The 27,941-nt window shown below is 55.1% G+C and overlaps 9 protein-coding genes across 9 annotated transcripts; 1 reads left to right on the top strand and 8 right to left on the bottom strand.

Moving 5' to 3' along the window:
• Nucleotides 1-3: 3 nt before the first annotated feature.
• Nucleotides 4-267, bottom strand: PHYSODRAFT_499372 (hypothetical protein; the record flags this gene model as incomplete). Its single annotated transcript, XM_009529565.1, has 1 exon — nt 4-267. A coding segment is annotated over one exon (264 nt), but the record flags the coding sequence as incomplete, so codon positions are not given.
• Nucleotides 268-1,004: 737 nt separating this feature from the next.
• Nucleotides 1,005-2,397, bottom strand: PHYSODRAFT_255426 (hypothetical protein; the record flags this gene model as incomplete). The annotated part of the gene is made up of 3 exons (XM_009529564.1): nt 1,005-1,508; nt 1,661-2,130; nt 2,271-2,397. 3 exons carry the CDS (start codon nt 2,395-2,397, stop codon nt 1,005-1,007), a joined length of 1,101 nt encoding a protein of 366 aa, XP_009527859.1.
• A 10,127-nt stretch (nt 2,398-12,524) lies between these two features.
• PHYSODRAFT_255579 (hypothetical protein) lies at nt 12,525-14,178 on the bottom strand (the record flags this gene model as incomplete). Its single annotated transcript, XM_009529563.1, has 2 exons — nt 12,525-13,547; nt 13,711-14,178. The coding sequence occupies 2 exons, from the start codon at nt 14,176-14,178 to the stop codon at nt 12,525-12,527; spliced, it is 1,491 nt and encodes a 496-aa protein (XP_009527858.1).
• Nucleotides 14,179-14,864: 686 nt separating this feature from the next.
• PHYSODRAFT_301311 (hypothetical protein) lies at nt 14,865-15,986 on the bottom strand (the record flags this gene model as incomplete). Its single annotated transcript, XM_009529562.1, has 4 exons — nt 14,865-14,900; nt 14,929-15,376; nt 15,480-15,805; nt 15,858-15,986. 4 exons carry the CDS (start codon nt 15,984-15,986, stop codon nt 14,865-14,867), a joined length of 939 nt encoding a protein of 312 aa, XP_009527857.1.
• Nucleotides 15,987-16,103: 117 nt separating this feature from the next.
• On the bottom strand, nt 16,104-17,835 carry PHYSODRAFT_255543 (hypothetical protein; the record flags this gene model as incomplete). The annotated part of the gene is made up of 3 exons (XM_009529561.1): nt 16,104-16,717; nt 16,777-17,452; nt 17,476-17,835. The coding sequence occupies 3 exons, from the start codon at nt 17,833-17,835 to the stop codon at nt 16,104-16,106; spliced, it is 1,650 nt and encodes a 549-aa protein (XP_009527856.1).
• Nucleotides 17,836-18,853: 1,018 nt separating this feature from the next.
• PHYSODRAFT_354695 (hypothetical protein) lies at nt 18,854-21,835 on the bottom strand. The gene has a single exon (XM_009529560.1). The coding sequence runs from the start codon at nt 21,819-21,821 to the stop codon at nt 19,446-19,448; it is 2,376 nt and encodes a 791-aa protein (XP_009527855.1). The 5' UTR covers nt 21,822-21,835; the 3' UTR covers nt 18,854-19,445.
• Nucleotides 21,836-22,120: 285 nt separating this feature from the next.
• On the bottom strand, nt 22,121-22,624 carry PHYSODRAFT_255406 (hypothetical protein; the record flags this gene model as incomplete). The annotated part of the gene is made up of 1 exon (XM_009529559.1): nt 22,121-22,624. One exon carries the CDS (start codon nt 22,622-22,624, stop codon nt 22,121-22,123), a length of 504 nt encoding a protein of 167 aa, XP_009527854.1.
• A 1,151-nt stretch (nt 22,625-23,775) lies between these two features.
• On the top strand, nt 23,776-26,355 carry PHYSODRAFT_502025 (hypothetical protein; the record flags this gene model as incomplete). The annotated part of the gene is made up of 4 exons (XM_009529558.1): nt 23,776-23,866; nt 23,936-23,984; nt 24,111-25,716; nt 25,765-26,355. 4 exons carry the CDS (start codon nt 23,776-23,778, stop codon nt 26,353-26,355), a joined length of 2,337 nt encoding a protein of 778 aa, XP_009527853.1.
• Nucleotides 26,356-26,400: 45 nt separating this feature from the next.
• Nucleotides 26,401-27,548, bottom strand: PHYSODRAFT_503546 (hypothetical protein; the record flags this gene model as incomplete). The annotated part of the gene is made up of 2 exons (XM_009529557.1): nt 26,401-27,131; nt 27,200-27,548. The coding sequence occupies 2 exons, from the start codon at nt 27,546-27,548 to the stop codon at nt 26,401-26,403; spliced, it is 1,080 nt and encodes a 359-aa protein (XP_009527852.1).
• Between the last annotated feature and the right edge of the window lie 393 nt (nt 27,549-27,941).

The raw sequence follows: 27,941 nt of genomic DNA, 5'->3' as shown, positions 1-27,941 counted from the left end.
CTTTTAGTGAGTGGAAGGTATCCAATCGAGTCTGCTGCTGATTCCAGTGCTGTTCAGCGTCGTCGCCCAGCGCTGATTTGGCGAACCCCCCTGGTGTGGCATGGCGGTGAACTTAGCGGATAGTAGCTGACGGTATTGTAGTCGGGAGTGTTGGTCGTGCACTAGGAGGTGTGTGGCGAGGCGAGTCTCGGCGTTGTTGAAGTGGACTCTGGCAACTCGACACCGGAGCCCACCGAGTGCGCGGGGATCAAAGTCCAGCGTGACCAGCTTGTGGTCGGTCGGTGTGAGGATACCGCCCCACGACTGTGCGTTGACACACAGGGATTTATTCCACTGGTTGCAAATGATGTAGTCGATTTGGTTGAAGATGCTGTGTTCCTTGAGTCGGAGCGTCCAGTCGTGATGTTGCAAGCGCGCTTTCAGAAAGCAGTGTTAGAAATAAACAAGTCATTAGCGTCACAAAAGGAGGCGAGTACATGGCCGTTGCGGTTGCGTCGGCCACGTCCCCATTGTCTAAGAAGGGTTCGTGTTCGCGTTGCTGTCCAATTTTTGCGTTGAAGTCGCCCAGTATAAATGTCGTATCGCGCTGTGGGTTAGCATTGCATGAAGATCCTCGTAGAAACGGTCGACCTCGATAGAGGTGTAGCCACTGTGCGGTGAGTACACATTGATGATGTTCACTCGCTGGGTCTTGGGCATGCGTAGTTGGAGGACTCCAACACGGTCCGAATGGGCCCAGTACTTATACAGGAAATTACGCAGGTGAGGTGCAATAGCAAAACCAATGCCATGCCATCGGTTGGATGTCGGTAGAGTCAGGAGATGGTACTTACCGGCCTTCTGCTCACTTTGATAGGGTATGTGACGCCGTCCCGGTCCAGTGGCGCCGTTGGTACGTCTACCTCTCGCCCTGCTGCTATGATCATGATGTTGACGCCTGCCTTGAGGTCAGCGCGAACAAACTGTTGTTTCTTTTTGGTTGCCGTGTGCCACAGCTCCAGTGTTTACCAGTTGTAGAAGCAGCCAGCAAGAGAGTGCGCTTCAACGACGGTGTCAGTGGTCGCCTGCGGGGCCTGGCTATCACAGCGACAAGGAGCAGGACCGTCAGCGCTGGCGGACTTGCTCTCGTGGACCGCGACGAGCTTCTGAAGTGTGCGCTGCATTGCTGCGATGGACGATAGCATCTGGGTGACGGCTGTGGCAAGTATGGTGGCGTTTCCATTGCTGCGTTCACCCAGCTGCCCGAAGTTCTCCGTTTGCCAAGCCGTGCGAAGCTGCCGACCCCAACCAATGTACGAGTCCAGCGAGAGCCGAGCTCCCAGCGCTACGTTGGTTGCGTTGTGGAAGCGGTACAGGTAATGCGATGTGAAGCCTGTGGCAGCCTGCTCCTGCTGGGATGCCGTCGCGATGTCGTCAAGATGGATGAGCAGGGACGCGAGCGCCGCATCCAGGACTAAGGCGTCGACGTTGGGCGTGGTGTCCGTGAAGCCGCTGGCGTTCTTGCAGAGCTGACCGCGCAGGGTTAGCAGCTGGGCGTACTCGAGCGCAGGAAGAAGCTCGCTCAAGGTGGCAAACGTTGGCGTGACGCATGGCAGGTGCGGGATCGGTATCCAACGAGGACTTTGCCGACACTCTGGTCCTCGCGTGTCGTGGTACTCACGTACTCGAACGCCTTCGTGAGCGAGTCCAGCAGCCAAGCTCCCCGGGTCGAGATCCGCTGGATCGCAAGCTGCGGTGAGGTGTTCGCATACGCTGCGGAGCCGCGGCACAAGGAGTGGCTGCTCAGCCCTGCGGTGAGCGTCGCGGGCAGCGGGGCAGAGGCTTGGGCTTGGCGCTCGTAGACCATGGTGATGATGTCGTTAATATATTTGAACACTGTGGGCCTTCCTCTCACGCGCTTTGTTGGTGGCTCGTTCCTTGGTTCAGCTTTCACTTCAAGGTTCTCCCAGTAGAGTATAGCTTCGTCATGGCTGTAGGCCTTCTCCCCTGGCAAATCCGATGCCGCCTCGTGCGGCACTAGCGGGAACACATAGCTGAAAGGCTCCGACGCTCCGACGAACAGCATTCCGAGGCCGTGCAGTATACATGTGTCGCGGCCTTGTAAATTGAGATGCCTTGAACCACCGAAGTCTTGATTTGAGCTAGATGCAGAAAAAGCTCCCCCGATGCCGCCATAGATAGCTGGCTCTTCCTAGCAAAACAGGTATCGACCGCTCGACCAAACGTGTGCCACATTTACGTTAGTACAGCAGCGTCATGCAAACTCTTACAACGTGAGCCAACCCCCTTAATCGCAGTTTCCTGCATCAGAACAGGCAAGTCGCTGAGCGTGCAGCCTGGAGCTTCACCAGTCTGCACGCCAGCTAGCAAATTTCGCTCCTCAATAGTTGAACCCATTTTGTCGCGTATTTTCGCAATTCGCTTGCTGTCTGACAACTACAGAGGGTACCGCTCTCGGAGCAGGTTCACAACTTGGGACATATAGCCCACAGCAGTAGCCTTAGCAAGACGGCCTCCTCGAGCACTTGGCTTAGTTTGCCAGAAAATGGAGAAGGCAGTTAGCAAAGAGTAAAAGTTTTGACTTGGTAGAGCATCAGGAATAGACAGCGACTTCGCAATACTAGCAATTGACTCCTCATTCATGTTAGCAGGAGCTAAGAATTCGCTGAAGCACTTCATCGCCGCTGCCTCCTGCCCTGCTGTCCCTTGCGGTATGTCAAGCCCTCTCGGCGCCCGCTGCATCTTTTCAAATGAGAGAGGAGAGAAAGCAGACGAGGCACAGCCACCAACGATACAATCATGATTTGTATTGGGAATTTGCGGTCAAATATGAGTAATGCAACATTTACACTTCACTTTTGTATTGGAGCAAGACTGTAAATTCCCAAAATAATGGGGAAAATGTTGGGATACACACGAATCGATCGTGATTGGCTAAATTCATTGAAGAACATGTCCTGATTGGATAGATGCAATGATAGAGAAGCGCAAGGAATGCCAAGTTGGGAGAAAGCTTCCTTTTCCTACATTAACGGTGCTGTTGTGCTGTCGGATTAAAGGTGCTCTAACCACCTCGCCGAGCTCACGAGCCTCTCTTCGGTAGCGCATCGCACCCCGAAGGGGGGGGGAGGGGGTCATGTTGTGAAACAAATTTATGTATAGCCCTACTCCACCCCGCATTTATGGTCTGGAAGTCCTTCCGTGGGATTGAGTCGTCACCTGTTGAGTCACTCAACTGATGATACAATTGAGCAGAGTACTAGTAATATAATACATGTGCATTTGTGCTGCGGATGAAGCGAGTAAAACGCTGGTCGCGTTGAGTTTGCGCTTTTGACGACCTGTCTAACGCGGGATTCTTAAGTTTCTGAGCGAGGCATCGGTGCTACCGAAGGGTACATCTCAAGTTGAGACTATTAACTAAACTATTGAGTGGCTTAGGGTAGCCTTGTCTTGCTTCGATATCACCTTATGACCAACCGGGCACTTGTGGCTTGGAGCTGCGCTACCAGTACAGCAACGTTTAAGCTTAAACTGCCAACGCAAAACCACAAGTCCAGTGTTTGCTGCGGAGGCAACTCTTTTCAAAGAATGGAATTTAAAAATTCGTCACGGCAGCAAACACAAATGTACACGCATTATGGGGATTGCGAGCCAAAACCTATGTTGCTCAATTCTTCTTATGAGATTGATGAGACCGTGCTTCCGGTACTGCATTATTTGCGTAATATTATGAAAGCCTATGTTGAGGCTGCGGGTACCGGTATCTCCAGATGTGCTCTGGTCCTGAGTCTGGGCCCTAGACTCTGGGGAATTCGACACCGTTCTACGGTTCCTCTCAGTGTTTTCGAGTTATCAAAATACTGTTAACCGGCTCTGCTGGCGCCATCGGACATGGCTTTTCCAATGCGCGCATACCAAGTCTAACCACTATTAATACATGTATGGCACTTGTTGCTGCACCCGTCCACCATATGGAAAACTAGGCTGTGACGAGACTATTGTACCCGTTTGCGCCCGACCACGACCGTCAAGAACCGACCAAAACTAAAGCAAGTTGTATACTCCATGTATAGACCGGTTAGATGAAGAGTGTTCGAGAAGGCCCAATGCCGACCACCAAAGCGACTAAGCACTTGTTACTTGATGTTAAAGAGGGTAGGACACTCTCACGTTGGCTCTCGCCTGTGGACTTAGCAACGGCACTTCGAGGGGCGCCGCTGCGCGACCTGCTCCACCCCCTCGAGCCTTACGCTAAGTCCTCGGCTCGGCCAGGCGAGGTGTTTGGATTAGATAGAAACTCCTACTTAGGCATACCTTCCGGCCCACGCGCCGAACATTGCAGACCTATGCTTTGCTTCGGTTTCAAATGGTCTCTCTGAGGCCTCTAAGTGAAATGACTAAGTGCATTGCTTACGGGGAGCGAATTTTCGAACAGTACAGGACACTACACAGCTCGGACAGTCCATTACATTGTTTTTCCATCGTTCTCTTACGTTAACTCCTACCAACAGCTCGCAAGATTTTTGTGGCCACGCCACGAGCTGTAGTCTTGTACAGGTAAACAACTTGAGCGCATGCGTTGACCTAGCCAAGCAAACAACAAACATCACCACCGGTACCCGACTGAGAACACCATCACCCGTCACCGTACCCGACTGCCCGACTGGAAGCTTATTTTTCCCGACTGATACCGCTGTACCCGACTGACGAGAGCCCCGCCCTCGAACTGATCCCAAACGCTGAAGTATCACGCATGCTGCTTGCGCTCTTTCGCTTGTTCTCCTGGTAAAGCTGTTTGAAAGCGGAGCAGGAAGTGCCTTCTGTCTCCGCCGGTTAAAGCTGGCCGCTGCGCGTACAGACACGAGTATGAATACACCAAGTGATGCATAGACCTCCCCCGAACATTTACTTGCCTGTCAGGACTGAGAGGTGGCCTGATGCTCGTGCATCTCTTCAAACGCGCGCAGGGAGGAAGGGGGGGCTCTGACGCCTTTTGTGTTGCGCCGACCGCAGTCTTGCCAGCCATCCAGGGAGCGCTCCACGTCATCGTCGCCACGGGGTGTCGCTGCAGCATCACTAGGCGCTACCGGTAGTCGTCGACATCATGCGCATGCTTGTACGGCCAACAGGGCGACCGCGCGGCGGGGGGATTCATGCGTGTGGCGGCTCGCCGCAGTTTTAGGAATGGTTGAAAGTCGAAAGTATACCGCGTATACGAAGTTCGGATGGAGGTCAGAAGCGTGGTTAGGTTATTAGTGCGGACAATTCAAAAGATGACTCCAATGGATGGGTGCAGCACCACTCTCTACATGTATTCACATGTCAACATATCCGATCGGAAAATCCGCCTCTTTCGAATGGATTCGTAGTTTAGTTGACTACTAGTACTTCGTTGAAGTTACAGTGTGACTACAGTATTTCCATGGAGTTCCCTCAAAACGTTGAAGGCACTCGGCGAAGAACACCATATTTGGCAAGCAGCTACGAAGATAAACACGCATTTTCAAGCTCAACGGACGCCTGCTACTCAACGCAGATCGTAACGCTTGATATCGTGTTGTTTTTGCCGCCTTCCAGTCTACGCGAAGTCATCTCTCGCTAGGGTTCAAAATCATTGAACAACTCTATCTTGACATTCATGTTGTGGCCAGCTCTGGCCGGTCTCGTGTCTGCCGCAGTGCATGTTGTACGATCCGAAGCAAAGCTCGCTCTGGTGCTTAGAGTTCTAGAAGCCGGATTCGAGAAGCTGTACGAAATCGTAGGCAAAAGCCAGGAACATGAACAAGCACTAGTTTAGAGTTGGAGGAGCTAACATCAAAATTCATTTTACTTTCCTTTGCATACTGGTGACCACATCCGGGCTGAGCACAGCCTTGTTGGAGTTTTCGATTGTGGCTCCTGCCTCATGTATATGTATTACAGTATCAGGACAGGTAGACGGTAGCCGAGATGTTGATGGTTAGAACCGCCATGGCCATGAACAGCTCGCCACGAAACGCGCTGAGACCTTTGATGCGGTTGAACTCGATTCCGATGGCCATCTCCATGACGACACAAATGTAGTCCACAATCACGACCACAACGAATTGAAACGCCAAGATTGCGATCTGATTGATTTGTTGGAGATCGCAAGAGCTGGCGCCACCTGCGATGAGTGCAGTGGCGACGATAACGGCCTGCGACGACCACAACGACCCCTCCAGCTACACAACACGAAACTACCGATGCATATTAGCCTAGCACAGACATCCTAGCATCATCCAACCTAACTCATTCTGCAATACACCAGGTGCGAGGCACCACTACAAGGAGCAACCCGTGCAGGATCAACGAGTGCTCCCTTCAGGTTATGAGCCCAACTGGCTCGCCTTCTGCAGCGACCAGTGAAGACTTCGAAGACTCGCGGTGCGACCACGAAGACCTTGAAAAATGCTCAGAGGCACGAGGCGCTAACGAGGCTGACATAGACCACCAAGACGGAAGGAATACTCGCCTAGGACTGCCAGACGACCTGCACTTCGACCCTTCGGACCAAGAGACAATGGAGCAGCACGACCAGCTCCAGCTCATCCTTCGACTGCAGTCCGAGCTGGCAGAACTGAAGAAGCAGCTCGCGGCGCGAGCGCCCCGTGCCCCCTCCATGTCGGATACTAGCATGGAAACCGCACCTCCATCACCGAAGAAGCCTAAAATCAAGGACGTACGCTGCTCGAACTTCAAGGGAAACGAGGTTTACCCTGGGTTAGGAGCTGGCTTCGAGAATTTCATCCACGAGTTCGAGCATGCAATAAGGACGGAGGAGCTCGTGAACGGATCCACCTGGACCGACGACATCAAGGCATCGGTGATTGTCAACTTCCTCGAGTGGAAAGCGTCTAGGTACTATCACAAGAAGAACTCAGAGTGGCAGCGCCGTCATATGGTGACAGCATGCCGTACTCAGATGTGAAGCGCGCGATGCGTGCAGAGTTTGGCTGTTAACTAAGCCAACTCGAACTCAGCACGAAGATGCAGTATAACAACCGTGAAGGCGATACGTGGCATGACTACCTGGAATACTTGAACTTCATCGAGACCTCATGGAAGGTGATCAGACCAAGATGGTCATGGAGGTGTTCGGAAACAATGCATGCCCCGAGTTAGCGCCCACGCTGTTGTCTTCAGTGCCCGACGACGCAAGCGATTACGTTGCGGAAACTGATCGCATGAAGCGACTGCTATACAAGCTGAAAGGTGACGGGCGCAGATGTGGTGCGAAGCGAGATGAACGCAAAAACCGTCATGCTGACCGCCGGAACCCGAATTCACATGGCCACCGCAGCGGAAATCGCCACAATGATGATCAGCATTGGCGTAACCAGCGAAACAACAACGACAACTCGGATCGACTTCCGCAGCAGCAAAATAACGGCCAAGCCTTTGCCGCCGCTGGTCATCGTGGTGAAATACATTGCCATGTGTGCGGGAAGCCTGGTCACAAGATTTTCACGTGTCCACTCGTGGAACAGGCAAAACAACTAGCCACCAGAGGAAGTGCGAACGTAGGCGCTGCTGCTGATGACGACACATCCAGAGATTCTGATGATGAAGGCTATGTCTGGGTCGCTGCCGACGATGCCGAGCGCGGCGCTTCTGCCACGAGAGGAAATGTTTGGACAGTGGATTCGGGAGCAACTCACCACCTCTGCATCGACCGTGACCAACTTTTCGCGATAGAGCCAGCATTCCTGTCGGTGCGAGTGGCGAATGGAGATGTTGTCGCCGCTACTGAGAAGGGAAAGACTGTCATCACGACGATGGCAGAAGGAGTGCCTCGTACTGTCCTGCTAGAAAACGTGTACTTCGCAAAAGGTATTGACCGCAACCTGATTTCAGTGGCTCAACTCACCGCCCGAGGCTACACCTGCACCTTTGGTGAGGAGCAGTGTACAATTACGAACAAGACGGGCAAGATTGTTGCCGAAGTGGGTAATTCAGCCTCGACTGGGCTTTGGTCTGTTGGAATCGAGCAAGTCGCGGCCTCCTTCGCAGCAATGACGACCTCTACGCTTCAGCAGTGGCATGAACGCCTGGGGCACGTGAACTACCAGGATCTGGTACGCATGACTGACAAAAACCTCGTTGAAGGCATGGTTGCCTCTAATCGGAAGGTGGATTTCTGCACGAACTGCGCTGAAGCGAAACAAGCTCGACGCGCGAAGAACAAGCAGGATACTTCTACATCTGCCCCAACGGACGAACCGGGCGCTACCTTGTGCGTTGACCTGAAGACGGACATGACCCCGGATCGGCTCGGTCACAAACACATTTTGACCATTGTAGACCACGCTACGAACTACAATCGCGTTTACTTGCTCCGCAAAAAGAGCGACGCGGAAGGGCATTTGGAGGACTTTGTTAGCGAGTTTGAGCGACAATACGACACCAAGGTGAAGATGATTCGCTCAGACGGTGGTGGTGAATTTGGCAGCACCAGACTCGGCCGCTTCCTCCGCAACCGGGGTATTCTCCACCAAGAAACGGAGGCGGGCATGTCATCATCAAACGGAAAAGCAGAGCGTTTTCACCGGACTGTCATGGATTCCGCCCGAGCGATGCTCTGGGCCTCGGCATTGCCACAGCGATTTTGGGGCGATGCTGTTCTGTATGCGAGCTACATTCGCAACTATCTGCCGACTCGAGCGAACGCACATCCTCAAATTCGGCTCGAAGTGTACGAGCCACATCGCTCATGCAACGAAGCGATCAGCGAAAAAGCGCGCTGAAAGAGGAGTTGTTATTGGCATCGACTTCAAGAAGAAAGCGTACCGTGTTCTCATCCCGCGAACCAAACGTGTTATTTCTACAACACACATCCGGAACGTTGACCGTCTGGACTCGCGAGCCGTGGGACGATACATGGACGCTGTCGACGCAGACAATAGCGGCGAGGAGGAGGATGCTGGCGATCAACAGTACGAAACCAACACCCCACATGACGCTAATGGTGAGGAAGCACGGCTGGTAGCCCTGCAGAGCAGCATCAACTTACGTCGCGTGCCATCCAGCGCATCTTTGGCCTGAATCGAGGTACACGAGCACTACCACGCGATGACTTTCGGCTGCCCCAATCTTTTCTCGAAGAGTTCGCCACTCCGGCATCTGTCCTGCTCACTATCGTACTCAAGGAGGGTACTGCCTTTGCGGTACTACTAGAGCGTGACGGGATCAAGGAGCCAGTAACTGTGGAGGAGGCAATGAACAGCCCGTATTGGCAGGAGTGGTGGCAGGCAATCGAAGAAGAGCTTCGAGCAATATCGAAGAACGCTACCTGGGAAATTGTGGACATTCCTACTGATGGAAATCTGATAAGTGCAAAATGGGTGTTCAGGCTCAAGTTTGACAACAAAGGCGAATTGGAACGGTTCAAAGCACGGCTGGTAGCGCGCGGCTTCACTCAAAAGTTTGACATTGACTTCGCAGAGACCTTTGCGCCCGTGCTCAAGATCGCGAGCCTGCGGTTCATTGTGGCCCTCGCATCTCAGTGGCATGCCGTCATTCGACAAGGAGATGTTCCTAACGCATACCTGCGAGCAGACCTCGATCGACCCATCTACATGCGCGGCCCTGTCGGACTCCAATTACCCAAGGGCAAATGCCTACTGCTGCGAAAGAGTCTCTACGGCCTTAAACAGAGCGGCAAGTTGTGGAACGACACTATACACCGCTACTTACTGGGACTTGGCTTCAGGAGGAGCGTGCTTGTATTTTCGTTGGCATGAAGGCAAGCTAACTGTACTGGGCCTCTACGTCGATGATGTGGTGGTCGTCAGCCAGCGTGAGGGCGATTCCGACTGGACGATGCAGAAGCTCGCCGACCAATTTCAGATCAAGGACATGGGTCCAGCCAAGAAGTGCTTGGGAATTAACATTGAGCAGAGCGACTGCGGCATCTACCTCCACCAGACAGCCAATATTGACGGTTTGCTGGTGAAGTGCGGCATGGAGAATAGCCGCCCCGTGACTACGCCGATGGAGTCAACTCGGGACCTGAACGGAGAGGACAGCGAGCCCTTCTACGACACTAGCATCGAGGACAGCGAGCCCTTCTACGACACTAGCATCATGAGGGAGACCATTGGGTCACTACTATGGATTAGCAACTGCACTCGACCAGACATCACGATGCCTGTGAACTTCCTGGCGCGTTTCAACGCCTACGTCGACTCATTCGACTGCAGTCAAACGTATCCTGCGCTACTTGCGCGGCTCGCACGAGTTGAGGTTGCACTTTCCCCGGCCGCAGGCACCCCGACACACTATTGAGGCAGCCATCTTCAGCGATGCAGATTGGGCCGGGGGCAAGGACGCAAAGTCGACTTCAGGAGGACTGCTCACCATCAACGCCATGCTCATTTCGTGGTACAGTAAGAAACAATCTACGGTCGCCCTCTCTACAGCCGAGGCTGAGTACATCGCTGGGGCGACGGCAGTGCAGGACTGCTTGTGGGTCAAGCAGCTCCTGAATGAACTTGAGCTGCACGGCAAAGATGATAATATCGACTTGTACATCGACAACCAGAGCGCGATCAAGAACATGGAGAACGACGTGACGACTGCACGCATGAAGCACATCAACATAAAATTTCACTTCATACGCGACGCCAGTCAGCGTGACCTATTGCCCTACGACTGAGATGAAGGCCGACATTTTCACGAAGCCCCTCAGCGCAACTCTACACGGGCGCAACCTAGCCATGATCAAGCTTATCAACCCGCACAACGAGAAGCTGTAGACTCGGATCATCTTGGTCGAGGAGGACTGTTGGAGATCGCAAGAGCTGGCGCCACCTGCGATGAGTGCAGTGGCGACGATAACGGCCTGCGACGACCACAACGACCCCTCCAGCTACACAACACGAAACTACCGATGCATATTAGCCTAGCACAGACATCCTAGCATCATCCAACCTAACTCATTCTGCAATACACCAGGTGCGAGGCACCACTACAAGGAGCAACCCGTGCAGGATCAACGAGTGCTCCCTTCATGATTCGCCACCTCGCCACCCCCACTTCGGACAAATTTCCCCCTGCTTTGAGTCTCAGTGCCGGGTAGAACGGGTGGTTGACGTACCAAAACATAATGGACTGCGAGCACCCGATCGCGATGTACTCGGCGTACATATCCGCCGTCAACTCGGCCGTGTGGTAGGATAAAACCTGTCGTCGCCATATTTCGAACTCCAGCCTCGCAATTGGTAGAGTGGGGGAGGGTAATACACTTTTGCTTTTAGGAATCTTGGAGGTGCCAGGTATTTGCTCGTAGTGCTGTCCGTTGGCTTTAGCGCGGCGACGGATAGTCCACACAATATAAACCGCCTTCCCAGCGCGCAGACAGACTTCAGCCAGCGCCCTTCCAGTTACCAACAGCGCGTTTGTCTGAGTGCCCAGTAGAACGATCCGCGTTTGAGTGTTGATCAGCACAGTGGGCACGCCCACGAGCACGCACATGGTGTGGATACTACGAACGCCCTTTTTGACGATGTACCGCTTGGCTGTTTCTTGGATGGAGAGCTTAAAGATGATCCCAGACAAGGCGAACACAGCGATGGCCATTTCGCCCCTGTCCAATATCCTGAACGAAGACACGGCGTGGACGTACGCCCCAGCCAAAGCCACAAGTACCGCGCCCGGTAGTTTCTTGCGGTACTCGCGCCAGAAACTCGGTGACCGGAATTTCTTCACTCGGGCCATTAGTTGAGGTGACGAGCTTGACACGATCTGCATTTTCAGCGTGCGGCTTCGATCGCGATACGGACTTGAGCCTTTCATGAGTTTTTTCGCGCAAAACTAGACACCAGGGCGACTGTCGGGGAACTTGAGGAACTGCTGGCTCATTAATGAAGGCAAGTGGGCAACCAACATAATAAAACTGGATGAAATCGCGCTCCAGACCAGCGTCGCCATCAGAAATTCGGGGCGCGTTTGCTTGGTAGAAGATTTGCGTGAGAAAACGTTCCCAGAGTAGAAGCAGCCGTTGGTGGCCACCGCACACACCACGCAGGCCAGCGCGTTGCGAACCACTAGAAGCTGAGTCTTCGCGGCGCTAACTCCGTGCACCTGAAGGAGCTGCTGGCTTGAATACGCTTCATCCCCCACCCGGGTGACGGCTTCTCGGAACTGAGTCACTGAGATGACGGGGAAAGACGCGACTCGGGGTGCGATGCGAAGACTCGGTAGCATGTGAATAGAAGGAGATCAGGCTGACAATGCGGAGAGATGTCGATTTTTTCTCCTACTTCGCACATGAACGCAACAGTTAAAATAGCGTTGATAACCTTGTGCTGCTTATAGACGAAACGTGCAGAGTTGATGAACTAAAGTACTGTATGGATCGCTGATACTTCATGTTAATTGCCATGGAGGTAGTTAGGCTCGACTGTTCGACTGTGCCGCGATGAATGGACTATTTGAATTTATTTAACACTGAAAAGCATGTAATTTCACGCGAAGTTCGTTTGCATGCATGTTTCATAGCGTCAGCTCAGATACACTACACTTGAAATGTTGATGTTGATAGCAGCCATCGTCATGAACAGCATGCCCAAGAACGTACTGAGACTGCCAATGCGGTCGAAGTCGATGCCTGCCGCCATCTCCAAGACCACGCACAAGTAGTCCACGAAGATCTCCACGACGAACTGGAACCCCAGCATGGCCACCTGGTTGAACCGCCACCTCGCGACGTCAATCTCCGACAACCCGCTCCCTGCTTCCAGTTGCAGCGCCGGGTAAAACGGATGCCCTGCGAACCAGAAAATAATCGACTGGGAGCACGCGATGGCGATGTACTCGGCGTACATTTCGGCCGTCACCTCTGCGGTGTGGTAGGACAGCACCTGCCTCCTCCACAACTCAAACTCCATCTTCAGCGACAACTGCGAGGACTCTCTACGCCCGGAGTTTCCGCTAAGACTCGATAGTGTGATCTCTAACGCAGCAGCACGACGTCGGATCTTCCACGCCACGTACGCTGCTTTCCCAACTCGCAGGCAAATCTCCGCCGCCACCATCGCGAAGGTTCCGGAGACGAGGATCGTATTGGTTTGAGTGCCCAGCAGCACTATTCGTGACTGGGTATCGATGAGCACAGTGGGGACGCCAACGAGGATGCACATGGTGTGGATACTGCGAATCCGCGTTGAGAGGATGTAGTGCCTCGCAGCCTCTTGAAGTCCGAGCTTGACGACGATACCAAGCATCGTGAAGCCCATGACGACCCCCGTGCCTCGATCCAGCACTCTGTACCACGCCACAATGTGTACAAATCTCCCAGCCAGCGCGATACGCAGAACCGTCGGGGACTTCATAACATACTCTCGCCAGAAGCTCGATACGCCGTAGTTTCGGGGTTTTCGTAAGGGAGGTCGACGTCGATACTGCGGGTTGGTAGACAGCCTTCGCACGGACACTTCGCTCATGGCGCTGCGTTGGTCTCTCCCTTGGCACGTTTCTTCGTAGTAGATTCTGTTCCCAGCGAGTGAAACGCCAGTGGTGAACGCCTGCGTGCACAGTATCGTGAGGTAGAAGTGCAGTTTGTAGTTAAGTGCTTGTACATCAGCGACGTGTTCTGCACGAGAAGCCCCACGCCGATCGTTGCCCCCAGCGTCATAATGAAGTACTGTCTCGTGTTGATCATGAGCTTGCGAGCGCAGAACCACAGACTGGTTTGCTGTTCGGGGACTCGAGGAAGCGCTGGCTGGCCAGCATAGGGATGTAGGCGACCGTCATATTGGCGCTGTGGATCAGCGCTGTCCACACCAGTAACGCCATGAGGAATTCCGGCCGCGATTGCTCGGCGGAAGGCTTGAGGGAGAAGATGTTCCCTGCGTAGTAGCAGCCGTTCACGCACACTGCAGTGACGACGCAGGCGATGGAGTTGCGGAACACTTGGAGCTGGATCCTGGCTGCCAATTTCCATTGGAGATTGAGTTGTAGCTGGCTGCTGTAGTGGCGAAGGCGCTTGTGTTCTGGGCGTGGAAGGAGGTCGATGTAGAACTTGGAGACGACGGCGTCTCGGATGGCCACTGCATCTCGGATACTTGCGCCTGGGGAGACTGTGGAGAAGGTGAACGAGGCCACAGACAGCGGAACCACTCGAGTACTCGCTAGAATCGAAGCACGGGATACCATTCTTCGGGCTTTGGGCGCTTGTCCAACGCAGTTTTCCGCCAACATCCAAGATTATTCAGCTCAAATTTCGACGCGTTAAACTCGAAATAGCGGGCGGTCTGGGCGCGGTGAAGTTGGTCATCCGTTTCTAATACACCAACGTCACTGCGGTTTGAGGACTGTCAACGAGCAATAACAATTGTCTTCTATGGGATGCACAGGTAGACGGCACTGGAAATGCTGATGTTGATGACAGCCATCGCCATGAAGAGCACCCCGAGAAACGAGCTGTGGTCCCTAATGCGGTCGAAGTCGACACCAGCGGCGATCTCCATCACAACGCACACATAGTCGACGAGGATTTCCACCACAAACTGGAACGCCAGCATCGCTACCTGCTGAATCCGCCACCTTGCCATACTGAGCTCGGACATCGCGCCTTCGCCTCCACTGCCTGTGCTCAGCTGGAGCGCCGGAAACGAACGAAAAGATGAGCGACTGCGAACACCCGATGGCAATGTACTCCGCGTACGTGTCGGCGGTGATCTCCGCCGTGTGGTAGGACAGAACTTGTCGACGCCACAGTTCAAACTGCTAGTTGAGCGAAAATACCGACGGTCCTCCTTCCTTCGTATCCACGTTGTCAGTAGATATCGGTTGTAGGTTTTCTTCAAGAATTCTCGCTCGGCGGTGAATGAGCCGAGCAATCAGCGCAGCTTTGGCAGATCGCAGACATATTTCAGCTACAGCCATGGCAAGCGTCCCGCTTACCAGGAAGGGGCTGGTCTGTGTGCCGAGTAAAACGATCCGTGCTTGGGTATCAATCAGCACTGTGGTGCGGATGCTGCGAACCCCTTTCTTGATAATGTAGAACCTGACAAGCTCTTGCAGCACCTGACAAGCTCTTGCAGCATCAACTTGATAACAATCCCCGCTGCCGTGAACGCGATGATCACCATAGTGCCTCGGTGCAGAATTTTGTAGGAAGACACGAAGTGCACATACCCTCCGGACAGAGCTATGATGACATAGGGCAAATTCACGAGATATTCGCGCCAGAAGCTCGGAGAGTGGTAACTCGGAGCTGCTGGATACGGAGCTCGCAGCGTTAATGATCTCGAAGCAGCTCGTTTGGAAACGTTCTTTACTGCGAGGCGGCGATTGCGTCCTTGATGCGTCTCTGTGTAGTATATCCTCCTCGCCGCAAGCGTAATACCCGCTGTAAAAGTTAGGTTGCTCAAGTCAGCGAGGTAAAAGTGTAGTCTGTAGGTGAAGAGCTCCGTCATGAGTGGCGTATGCTGCACTAGCAAATCGACGCAAACCATTCCCCCATTGAGGCGACGAAGTAAGGAGTCGACATTTTCAGGAGTTTTCTCATGCAGAACCAAACACTTGGTTTGTAGTCAGGATACTTGAGGAAGCGCTGGCTCATCAGAGTCGGGAGGTGGGCGACTACCAGGATGACAGCGTACGACAGCATCGTCCAGACCAGCATCGCCATGAGGAATTCCCGAGGAGACTGCTCGGTGGACGGTTTGAAAGAGAAAATGTTCCCCGCGTAGAAGCACCCGTTGACGAAAACTGCAGCGACAACACATGCGAGAGAGTTGCGAACGACCAGAATCTGCATCTTGGAGGCTGGCCCCCACTGCAAGTGAAGTCGGAGTTGACTGGAGTTGTTTGTCCTCAAGTCGTCTGACGAGGTCCGAGATGGTCGGGTCCGTAGCTGCAGCGCTTCGGAACGTCTGGTTGAGCGACGCGGAGGTAAGTGACGAGGAAGCGAGAGGGGCCACGCGTGGACTCGCCAGAATCGGCGCGTGTGACGCCATTGCACACCTGAGAGCGAGGCTCCAGGTGGGTCCAGGATGGTGTAAAAAGGCTTGAACGTCGTGAATAAACCGCTCCACGTCCGTCAGTCAGCTCGAAAAATAGCCCCCCCCCCCCGATCAGCGCCCAAGCGAGACAAAATCGTTGCCCAGCCGAGATAGACTGCGCTCGAGATGTTGATGTTGACGACTGCCACCGTCATGAACAGAGGAATGTACTGAGATTTTCGATCCGGTCGAGCTCGATGCCCGCCGCCATCTCCATCCCCAGTCCACGAACACCTCCACGAACGACTGGAAGCCCAACATGACCACCTGGTTGAATCGCCACCTCGCCACGTCGATCTCCGACATGACCGCTCGCTGCAGCGTCGGGTACAGCGGGTGGCCGAACCACCAGAACACGATCGACTGGGAGCAGCCGATCGCAATGTACTCGGCGTATTCGGCCGTGTGGTACGACAGCATTTGCTTCTTCCAGAGTTCGTACTCCAGCTTCACGGACTCGGGCGAGGGCAAGAAGGAAGACACTCGTCCAGGCGCTGCCCCAGTATTCCGTCGTGAGCGCTCCAGCGTAATTTGTTGCAGTTTCCCCTCTAAAACTCGGGAGCGACGGCGAGTAGCCCACACTACGAGCGCAGCTTTGGTCGCGCGGAGCATGACCTCAGCCATGGCCATCCCAAAAGTTCCGGTCATGAGAGACGAGTTGGTAGTGCGAGTAGAACGATCCGCGACTGCGTGTCGATGAGAACGGTTGGTACGCCGACGAGGACGCACATGGTGCGGACGCTACGGATGCGCTTCTTGAGGACGTAGTGGCGTGCTGCTTCTTGCAGTGCGAGTTTGAGGACGACACCAAAGACTGTGAACCCCATCACGGAAAATCGGTCTTGAATCGTCTGCCACAACGTGAGCACTGCGTGGACGTAGCCGCCAGCCAGAAGGATCAGGACGGCGTTCGGTAGTTGGTTGAGAGTTTCACGCCAGAAACTCGGCGTTTGGTACCGTGGAGGCCGATGAGGTTTTGGATTTGGTTTCTGATGAGGATTTCGAGTTGTCGAAGTCACGGGAGAGCGAGGCTCGGACAGGTTATTCAATGCACAGCGACGATTGCGCCCTTGGTGCGTCTCCTCGTAGTACGTCCTCCTCACCGCCAGCGTCAGCCCCGCTGTGAACGTGAGGTTGCACGCGACAGCGAGGTAGAAGTGCGCTCTGTACCGGAAGTGCTCCGTCATGAGCGACGTGTTCTGCACTACTAGACCCACCGCGCCCATACCTGTCAGTGTCGCAGCTAGAGAGACCCACGACTTGCTCAGGAGCTTCTTGACGCAGAACCAGAACCCTGGGTGCGTGTTGGGGAACTCGAGGAAACGCTGGGTCATGAGCAAAGGCACGTGGGCGACGGTGAGCACCACAGCGTACGAGAGCCCCATCCAGAGCAGCGTGGTCATGACGAACTCGTGGAGCGACTGGTCCACTTGAAGACGAAGACGTTGCCCACGCAGAAGGCGCCGTTGGTGACGGCCGCGCAGACGCAGCAGACGACGGCGTTGCGCACGACCAGCAGCTGCATCTTGTAGGCGCTGGACCACTGCAGCTGCAGGCGCAAGTGGCTGCTGGTGTGCTGCAGCTTCTTCTCCTCCGGTCGGACGAGGAGATCCGCTAGCGTGGGGCTGGAGGCTGCAGCCGTCCTCATACTGGAGATGTTGCTGCAGGTTCTAAACGTTGCGTCCAGCGAGACGGCAGCCAGCGGGGAAGTCGGGGAGATGGCCAGAGGAGCCACGCGCGGACTCGCGAGCATCGGCCCTCGGGTCGACAGTAGCGACGAGAGCGCCGGGCCTCGTGGTTCCATGGGCGATCGATAATGGAACCTAAGCCACTTGGACGTGGACGCTCACGAGTGACGGACAAGACGACAACTTCAACTATCAATAGTTGCCGTACTTAGTCGGACAGGCCTGCCACACCAGCCGATACACGGGCCATCCGTCGCATGGAAATTATCTCCGTCAAGGTGCGCTTCATAGTGAAATCCATACTGCGAAGTCGATCCGTGCCATTGGTTGGTGTGGCTGGGCCTTGGGCTCCAGCCCAAACACCGCCGCCGATTGTCCGCTGGCCGCCAGTACTTCTCCAAAAGCTCCAAACAACAAGCTAAGATGGTGCGTCGAAAACTGTGCGCCTGTTGCTGTCGAAAACGCATGATTAACCGATGTCGATGTCGAAAACGTGCAGGCCGGCGACAAGAGCAACAATGCGATGCGTGAGATCCACGTCGACAAGCTGGTGATCAACTGCTGCGTCGGCGAGTCCGGCGACAAGCTGACCCGTGCCGCTCGTGTGCTCGAGCAGCTGACTGGCCAGAAGCCCGTGTACTCCAAGGGTAAGCTTTTTACCTGCTAAAAAGCAAAGAACCGCCTTAACGGGCTACTTACCCGGGCCGCCCGCTTGTCCAAGTGGGCGCGTCTAAAATCCTACGGCCTTTCCGGGTGTCGGGGTCCTCTTGGCAGGGGGCCCTGGTTCATCCCCGATCGCGCTCGTCATGAGTACTACGAAGCGGCTTTGCTGCCTTCACTCAGAACCGCCAGCGACACGCACACATCAATGATCTCGGAGGTTGGTGTCTAGTCCTCTTTGGACCGTCTAAACGGATGGCAGAGGCGCGTGCTCGCTGCGAACGCACTTGCTGTTTTTGACAATGTCGAAAACGTAGTGCTGGATTTTAGGAGAGACCTCTTCGTTGTTGTGGGGTCTCGAAGTGGGAGTGCGCGTTCAAGTCGAGTAAGTGCTGCAGGTTCAGGACAGGGTGAGCTGACTTTTGGACGCTTTGTTTGTTGATTTTTGACAGCCCGCTACACGGTCCGCACGTTCGGCATCCGTCGTAACGAAAAGATCTCGTGCCACGTGACCATCCGTGGCGAGCTCGCCCAGGAGATCCTGGACCGCGGCCTCAAGGTCAAGGAATACGAGCTGCTGAAGAAGAACTTCTCCGAGACGGGCAACTTCGGCTTCGGTATCCAGGAGCACATCGACCTGGGCATCAAGTACGACCCGTCCACGGGCATTTACGGCATGGACTTCTTCGTGGTGCTCAAGCGCCCGGGTGCCCGTGTGGCCCGCCGTAAGATCCAGCAGGGCCGTGTGGGCCACCCCCACCGCCTGACCAAGGACGACGCCATCAACTGGTTCCAGGCCAAGTTCGAGGGCATCGTGCTGGACGAGCCCCGCAAGTAAGCGCCGCGTTGATTCGCACACTTAAGCTTGCTGTAGGGATGCAGGTCGTCTTTGCCTTGTGATCGGCGGCCGGTTAATCCGAAATGGAGAGTTTTATACCCACACACACACACGATACGCCTGTTGTTATTGCTGCACTTTGTCCTGTTGATCAATTGTTAATCTTAGCCTCAAGGTCGGATCTTAGTGCTGTGCTAGTCCTTCGGTGGTGCATCTGCTATTCATTCTTTACTGCATGGGTTCGTCCTCCTTGGGGTGTTTGCCGAGCCACTTGGCGACGCCCTCGGCATCTAGCAGGATGGAGTTGACGTTGGTGGACTCGTCCACAGGCTGCGCCATCAGCGACAGGTACTTCTTGGCCATGAACACGGCCATATCCACCGACAGGTTCAGGTGCGAGTCCACGAGGAACTGCGTGATCCACGGAGGCAGCTTGGTTCGCTTGTCAGCGCGATTGTAGCGCGAGTCAGCGAAGATGACGAGACCGTAGTCAGTCTTGCTACGAAGAACGCGACCGGCGCACTGAGCGGCTTGACGTAGCGCGTCGAATGTGAGGAAGTCGCCCTCACGGATCTGGTGCGTGTAGCGCAGGTACTCAAGTCGCGCGCGCAACGTGTTGGACAGCGTGTACTGGAACGGGATGCCGAATAGAATCACTGCGCGTCCATAGTGACGGTCGAAATCGATTCCTTCTGCCACCTTACCACGCGCGACGGAGAAGAAGATGGCGCCTCGACCACAGTCACAGGCCTTCTTGTAGTTATCCAGCGCGAGGGTCGTCTCCACGATGTCCTTGGTCTCGATGAAAAGTAGTTTGCTGCTTAGCACACGCTTTAGCACGCCAAGCGAGTCCCACTGGCCGATGATCTTCTCCATGTACAGATACGACGGGAAGAAGCACACCATGCCGTCCGGCGTGCAAGATGCCATCTCGAGTAACAAAGTGCCGTAGTTGCGCACAACCGACATGTCGTCACGGAGATCGAACTTGGTGCTCACAGGCATCTGGTCACTTCCGCGCGTGATCACCAGCGGACAAATACTCGAGCGATACACGGACATGGGCAGCGACTCGCGGATCACGGGGTTGAAGTTCAGCAGCCGCGGGTATAAGTCAATGGGAGACAGCGTGCCGGACGTAATAATGACGCTGGAGAAGCGTTCGAACACGGGGCGGATCGCCAGCGACGCGTCCAAGCAGGAAAGCTGCAGCACAGGGTCGTGCACGCCAGACGCGCTGTCGAACGGCTCAATAATCAGCATGAAGCCTTCTGCGTAGGTGGCCACCAGCGTCGCAAAGTCCGCCACATCAGTCAGCGCGTTGTATTCCTCCAAGTTCGTCACTTCCAGCGTGCGCAGCAGCGAGTTGAGTCGCGTGTAGCAAAACTTCATGGGCTTGATCTCCATATTGATAGCCTGATGTAGGTGGTGCAAGAACGCCTGCGGCGTCTCCGACTCCACCTGCCGCACTCGAATCCGCTGCCGCAGGTACTCAATAAGTCGGCGCATGAACGCCACGAAGTGCTCTGCGCGTCGAATGTTACCGGGGATAGCTTCATCCAGGACATCATCGGGCAGCACTGGGTTAGCGATCATGATGTCGTTGCTTGTGTCAATGTTGCGGTTCGTGGCCGGGTCCGAGTAGCTGGGCGCCACGACGGCATTACTCGACCTCAGCCCATCCACAAGCCTGCGATACTCTGCATCCAGCCGCGCCTTGTCCGCCTGCTTCAACTTGTTCACCTGACTGGACAGCGTGGTCAAGTTCCTGGACGCCCTGTCCAGCGAGCGTCGGTCCAGGTCCACACTCAGCGCTTCGATGCACACGTTGTCGATATTGTGTGCCTCGTCGAAGACCACGATGCTCTCCTTCTCGAAGCTCCTGGACACCAGCTGACTCACCTTGGGGTCCAGCATGTACTGGTAGTTGTAGACCACCACGTCCGCAAAGGTGACGACGTATCTCGTCAGGAAGTAGGGGCACCACCCCTTCTTGGCGCCGATCTCTTTGAGGTCGTCCACCGAGTAGATCCCGGGCGGTAGAACGGTGTCGTCGCTCTTGCGCGCGTCGTAGTTCTCGTAGAACGAGCAGGTCTCGACCTCCCGCACCTGTTCCCCTCCGTCCATTGGGACGTCTCCGCTGGCCGCGGCCTCACGCGCCTTGGCCGCGCGCGCGCGCACCCAGGACGCCGTCATCTTGCGGCACTGGCCGTCCACGTCCTCGCCGTCGGCGTGTGCCATGACGCGCGGGTGCACGCACATGTTGCGCCTGGAGCTGAGGCACACGGCCGTGAGCTGCGCCTTGTCGGCGCCGTAGTGCGCGGTGCGGTACTGCGCGAGCTTCTTGATCTCCTCCACGCACTTGGCCATCTCGGGCACAGTGCGCGTGCAGTACACGAGCTTGCCGGCCGTCGGGTGCGCGTGCTTGTAGGCCAGCACGAGCGCCAGCAGCGACACCGTCTTGCCCGTGCCCGTGGGCATCTCCAGCATGCAGTGGCCCTGCGCGTCCAGCGCGCGCTTCAGCTCGCGCATGTACTGCAGCTGCTCCGAGTACATGCGCTCGTACGGGAAGAGCACCTCCAGCCCATCGATGTCCACCTTCATCTTGCCGGCGATTGAGCCCAAGGACAAATGGCTCGGCAGTTTGGAACGAACAGATTGGATTTAGGAGGTAAAGTAGGGACGATTTGTTCGTTCTAGATTCTAAAAGGGCTCCGAAGTGAGGTTGATGTTGCAAACACAACATTGATGTGTACTACATTAATGTGGAGCGTACGAACACGGCTATCGATGCCATCGGAGAATCTGTATTTTTGTAGTTGTTGTTTTTAATCTCGACTTTAAAAAGTCGAGATGGCTGGGCGAAGTGATAACTACGTGCTCACTAGGTGCACCCTTTTCATCTACGATAAACTTTTAATCGCGTCGAAAACGGTCTTCTGGCTTTTGTAGTACGCGGCGTATTGTTTCACAATTGATGCCTCCTCTGCGGTGGGCTTGGTGCCGAATACCGCCCCGGGCATCTTCTTTGGGCTGTACCCGAGCTCCACCCAGCGGTCGAACTGGAACCCCTGCAATTGCAATGCCCAATCTTCCGAGGCCTTGGCCTGTTTCGCCGCTTCGAGGGCCCGAGCCACGATAGCGTCATCGCAGTTTGACGACGTCATGATGGTGTTCATCAGATTCGTTTTCTGGTTGGGCTTCTTGAGGTTCCACACATTCACGTAGTCCGCCAGCATAGCCAAAGCAGGGTTCGAAGCAAGACCAGTTGCCTCCTTGTCGAGCTTTAGCACCTTGAGCGCCTTAGCCGGGGACTCGTTAGCTGAGGTCCACTTCAGAAGTAGCTCCTTCTTTAATGACCTCGCCAATGGCTCCGTACTGCCATATTTCGCTGCGTGCTCGATCATCTTTGCGACAGTGGCATCATCCAACTTCTTCGACTACGTTTCCAGTATCGACACTTTGCTCGCTGGGTTCTGCATGTTCATCTTCTTCACTGAGGACACCCAGGCCTGCACGGTCGGCTGGGTGAGGAAATTGTCGACTCCATCGTCCAGCTTAAACATGTCGTCTGCATATTTACTCAATATTCGGTAGGCGAAGCTCAAACGCTTCAAATTGTATGTAAACCAGCGATTTGAAAACGCTTTAAGAAAAAGCAATGAAACGAACCAAATGCTCGAAAATCTTGTTTTGGCATTCTATCTGTTAACCATCTTTCTGTGAGGTACGGTAACCGGAGAATGCGAGAAAAAAATAGCTGTACCTGCAGGTTCAATGGTGGTGGAGTCTGAAAACTTGTCGTAAGCATATTATGTACCAGTCGCTATGATGACTACTACTATAGTAGACTAGTAGTATCTAGTAGTTTGATTACTACAGTAGTAGTACGAGTAGTACTAGTAGTCATACGAGTACACCGCATCCATTTGTCCAAGCCAATCGCAGGCATTCGCGGATATCCGGACATCGGTAATAACTCCACAGAAATGTCATTTATCACGCATGCACATGTACGGTGAGCATATTTTTTCTAGGTACCTACCGTAGGCAATACGTTGATACGTCCCTGTTTTATAAGCCATTACATGTACAGACATCTCCCTTAAACTTTTGCAGCTTCAATTATTGTGTATACAATCGCAGAGGGTATGGGGTCCAATGGACCCGGTCCATCAAGGACATGGGGAATGAGTGAGCCGAATCAGTACTACTGATACTGACTCAGTACATTATTGACCTATTGCCCGGTAAGTTCGCTTGCAGAGCAATAATAAGTACGCAAACGGGCACGGTCAGGGCACGTACGGAAAGAGCACCTCCAGCCCATCGATGTCCACCTTCATCTTGCCGCAATCCATCGGTCGGCGCCGATCCGCGATTGAGCCCAAGGAAAATGGCTCGGCAATTTGGAACGAACAGATAAAAGTTGCTCGTTGAGGTGACACTGGACATCCTAGATTCTAAAAAGACAACAAAACAAAAAAATGTAATGTTGCAAACACAATATTGATGTGGAGCACATCATAGACGACAAGCACGGTGGAACGGACCGCTCATGCCGGACGCCGCAGCGCTCGTCGGAGAGCCGACCAAGCCCAAGAAGAACCACTCGGGGCCCCGCAAGCGCCGACCCAAGAAGAAGGCGAGTTTCCGCGTCTCGAACGAGCCGCAGACGCCCGAACGCAATGTGTCAACGCTGTCGGATGACACGCCAGGCCTGTGCCCGTCCGCCGCGCCCTTCACGCCCACCAAGAGCTTCACATCGTCCTCCGCGTTGACTCCAGAGCCTCAGATCGGCTTCAGTCCCTTCAGCACGCCCAGTCCTGCAGGTTCTAGAGATGCAGAGTCTAGATCTAGCACTACAGAGTCATCTAGACCCACCAGGTCCAGACTCTTCAGGCATCCAGAGCTCAGCGCCGAGGAGCGAGCCGTGATCAGAGGAGAGCAGGAGCAGCAGGCGGCCGAGCGCGCCTATTGGACCCAGTGGGTCATTGAAGCGGCCGAGAAGGAGCGCGCGCGGAGACTCAACGTGCTCAAGCAGCTGCAGTGCGAGGAGGAGGAAGAGGTGCAGCGCCGGCGGCAGTGGGCTATCGCAACCATCGAGAAGGAGCAAGAGGCCATGATGCGCGAGATGTTCCTGGACAATATGAAGAACACGCAGTGGTTCCAGTCGACCATCTCGCGCTTCTCCGAGGACTACGAGGTCGTGTGTCCCAACAGTTGGTTCGGCTGCACGTTCAGCTGCATGCTCAAGGACCTAGAGTCGCACCTGGAGCGCTGCGTGTATCGGCAGGTGCCCGACACGCTGGATCAGGTGGTGGAGGACACGACTACGGACTTCTACTCGTACGACGTGGTGTGTCCAAACGCGGTGCTCGGGTGCAAAGAGATCTGCTCAAGAGAAAACCTAGCGGAGCATCTAGCGAACTGTCCAGTGAACGGGATCTCTAGAGAGAAGGAGTGGGAGGAGCGGCTGGAGTGGAGAAGAAATGTCATCCAAGCGACGGAAAAGGAGCGCGAGCGGCGGATGGATGAGGAGCGAGCAGAAGGAGGCGAGAACGGGGGTGGACTGTCGTTTGGAAATTTGCAGAGACTTTACGAAGAGCAGACGGCCATGATGCAGGTCGTGCTGCATGATGAGATTGTGGATTATTACCAGCATCGAAGACGGGAGGCACGGGAAAAGCGTCCCTGGATACAAAAAGCGATTGCGATGGTGACCGAAGAAATTCAACGCGTCTATAATCACTGCGTACAGGTAGAAGGATACGGGTCGTTTGCGACGAGGCTGCACGGCGAATCAAGCGATGTCGATCTGGTTGTTTTTGGCGCTACGGGGGAGTTTAATTTTACTAGCCAGCAGTGTGTGGCGGCTCTTGCTGAGCATCTACACAAGTTGCCAGCATTTGTAGATGTGAGCGCAATCACGCGCGCGTCCATTCCACTGCTGAAAGTGGTGGTTTTGGTGACAATTGACTGCGAGGAGACTCAGAGTGAGAACGCTGCGCGCGAAGGTGGAGTTGAGCTGCGGATTCCGTTCGATATCACATTTGATGAGCCTCATGGCATTCACCACAACGGTGTGGCAAGTGTTACGCTGGTACAAGGTCTCGTGGACGCATTTTACGGCTTGCGGGAGCTAACACTTGTGTTGAAGCATTTTCTGGTGGAGCGCGGGCTCAATGACCCGTACGTTGGAGGTTTATCGTCGTATGGTCTTCTGCTAATGGTTGTGTACGTGCTGCGAGAACAAGGAGCACTCATTTCGATGGTAGACGGACAAAGGCTTGCCCACGACCTCGCGGATGATGATGACCTGAACGAATCCAAGCCAGCTGCCCCGCCGTGTAACTCTCGCTGGAACCCGCGATACGAAGCTCAGCGCCTGAAAGGAGAGCTTATCGCCAAGGAAATTATCAAGCAGTGCTCGGCCAAGCAGCAGCCAAAAAAGAATGAAGATGCAGAGAAACAGCACAGAAGGAAGGCGAAGCGTGCAGTACTCCCTTCGTTTGTGACGGGGTCGGAGGGAGGTGGCGAGCACGAGACCAAGCCGTACCTGCTGGGCAAACTGCTCATGGACTTCTTGCAGTTTTACGGGAACGACTTCCGGCAGAACCTCGACCAGGTTTCAGTTGTGTCGTGGGGCGAACCAACGGTGTTGTCAGTGGAAACATCTCCGATTGCAAGATCCGTCTCGCCGCCGCCGCTCGCTTTATCTCCTTCTGCAACATCTCCGACTATGGGGCGTTCCCGCTCCAATTCGCCCCTGATGCTGGTGCCGCCTCTGTCTCGTGACGGGTTGCTCATCATTGAAGACCCTTTGCAGCCCGACAACAACGTCGGCAAGTCGTGCTACCGCGTTAGCCAAGTTTTCCGAGAGTTCTCCGATTTCTTGAGCTTCCTGACTGCGTTGATCGTGCGGGGGAGTGTGATGACCACGGGCAAGAAGAAGAAAGGAGACGTGGCGGCAAGCAGCAGCGCTTCTCCGCCCAGTTCTACGACTGCTGCAACGCATGAACCAACGTATCGGATTTTGAAGTCGGTGTTTGAGATGAAAAAAAGAGAGAAACGCGCTAGCTCGGACTTCTCTTCGCCACCACGTGAACAGACAACCACTACACAGTCTGCCTCCTAGACGGCAGAGCGAAGACAAAAATCACTGCAGCTAGTGGCAACGCGCTTACTGCTGCAGCTTCCAGCGGATGGTCTCGCCGGCCTTGAGGGGGACGACGACGCCGTTGTCGAACGGGTAGCTGCCCGGCACCGTCCACTCCTCCTGCTTCAAGACGGTCTCGCCCACGGTGTTGCGCTTGAGGCCGTAGAAGTCCGCGCCGTTCTCGCACGCGAATGCGCGGAGCAGGTCCAGCTTGCCGATGGACTCGAAGGCCTCCGCGTACAGCTCGAGTGCAGCGTGGGCCGAGTAGATGCCGGCGCAGCCGCAGCCCGACTCCTTCTTGGAGGCAACGTGGGGCGCGCTGTCCGTTCCGAGGAAGAACTTCTTGCTGCCGCTGGCGACGGCCTGCAGCAGAGCCTGGCGGTGGGTCTCGCGCTTGAGCACCGGGAGGCAGTACTTGTGCGGACGCAGGCCGCCCTGGAAAATGGCGTTGCGGTTGTACAGCAGGTGCTGCGGCGTGATCGTCGCAGCAACGTTGGCCGGCGCGTTGGTGACGAACTCGGCCGCCTCCTTGGTCGTGATGTGCTCCATGACCACCTTGAGCTGCGGGAACTTGGCCACGAGGGGCTTGATCACCTCCTCCACGAAGGTGGCCTCGCGGTCGAACAGGTCCACGGACGGGTCGGTCACTTCGCCGTGCACCAGCAGCGGCATGCCGACCTCGCTCATGGCCTCGAGGGCCGGGTAGATGTTGTCGATCTTGGTCACGCCCGAGTCCGAGTTGGTCGTGGCTCCAGCTGCAGCGTCAAGGACAACAGTCAGTAAGTCTGAGAGGCCTCTATAGCCCATGCATTGACTGACGTACCAGGGTAGAGCTTGACGGCGAAGATCTTGTTGGTGGCGGCGGCGCGGCGGATCTCGTCGGCGGTGGTGCCGTCCGTCATGTAGAGCGTCATGAGGGGCTCGAAGCCCTTGGGGCCGCTCGGGTCGCGCTTGTCCTCCGGCACGTGGGCCAGGATGCGCTCGCGGTAGGCCAGCGCCTGCTCCGTGGTGGTCACGGGCGGCACGAGGTTGGGCATGACGATGCAGCGCGCGAACTGGGACGTCACGTGGGACACGGTGCGGGCCAGCGCGGCGTCGCCGTCGCGCAGGTGGTGGTGCAGGTCGTCGGGGCGAGCGCCGACCCACTTGATCTCGGTGGCGGCGGAGGACATGGCGGCGGAGGCGAAGCGGGAGGATCCGAGGAAGCGAGCTGGTGGTGCAGTTGTGACGCACCTCCTGATCGTGGCCAACCACATGGAGCAGTGCGCAAAACCGCCCGACGGTCTCACCTGCACGGCGATTGGCTGATCCGGCGACCAATCGCAGGCGTCGTGCCCAAAGCACTTCAAGCGGACCCAAGTCGGCGCACAGAGGAATGCACCGACAAAAACGACAATGTGAGTGACAATGTGCGTTAGTTCATGTAGTGGTGAATGGATCTAATTTGGCGTGCCACGCTTCCTATTCATGCTACCATGGTGGGTGTCAAATGAAGCGGCGTCGAGCTTGTTGGTCTTCGTAAAACGTGTCAGCCAGCTGATACAAACGGTGTTTGCTTGGTACGT

Source organism: Phytophthora sojae, assembly GCF_000149755.1.
Source record: "Phytophthora sojae unplaced genomic scaffold PHYSOscaffold_4, whole genome shotgun sequence".
In the NCBI taxonomy this organism is placed as follows: domain Eukaryota; phylum Oomycota; class Peronosporomycetes; order Peronosporales; family Peronosporaceae; genus Phytophthora; species Phytophthora sojae.
Note: the sequence above shows the minus strand (reverse complement) of the source record. Positions and strands in the feature narration are given on the sequence as shown.

What these genes read in the sequence shown, in the direction of transcription:
- PHYSODRAFT_354695 (XM_009529560.1), bottom strand. Translation starts at nt 21,821, where the DNA reads ATGAAGGTGGACATCGATGGGCTGGAGGTGCTCTTCCCGTACGAGCGC.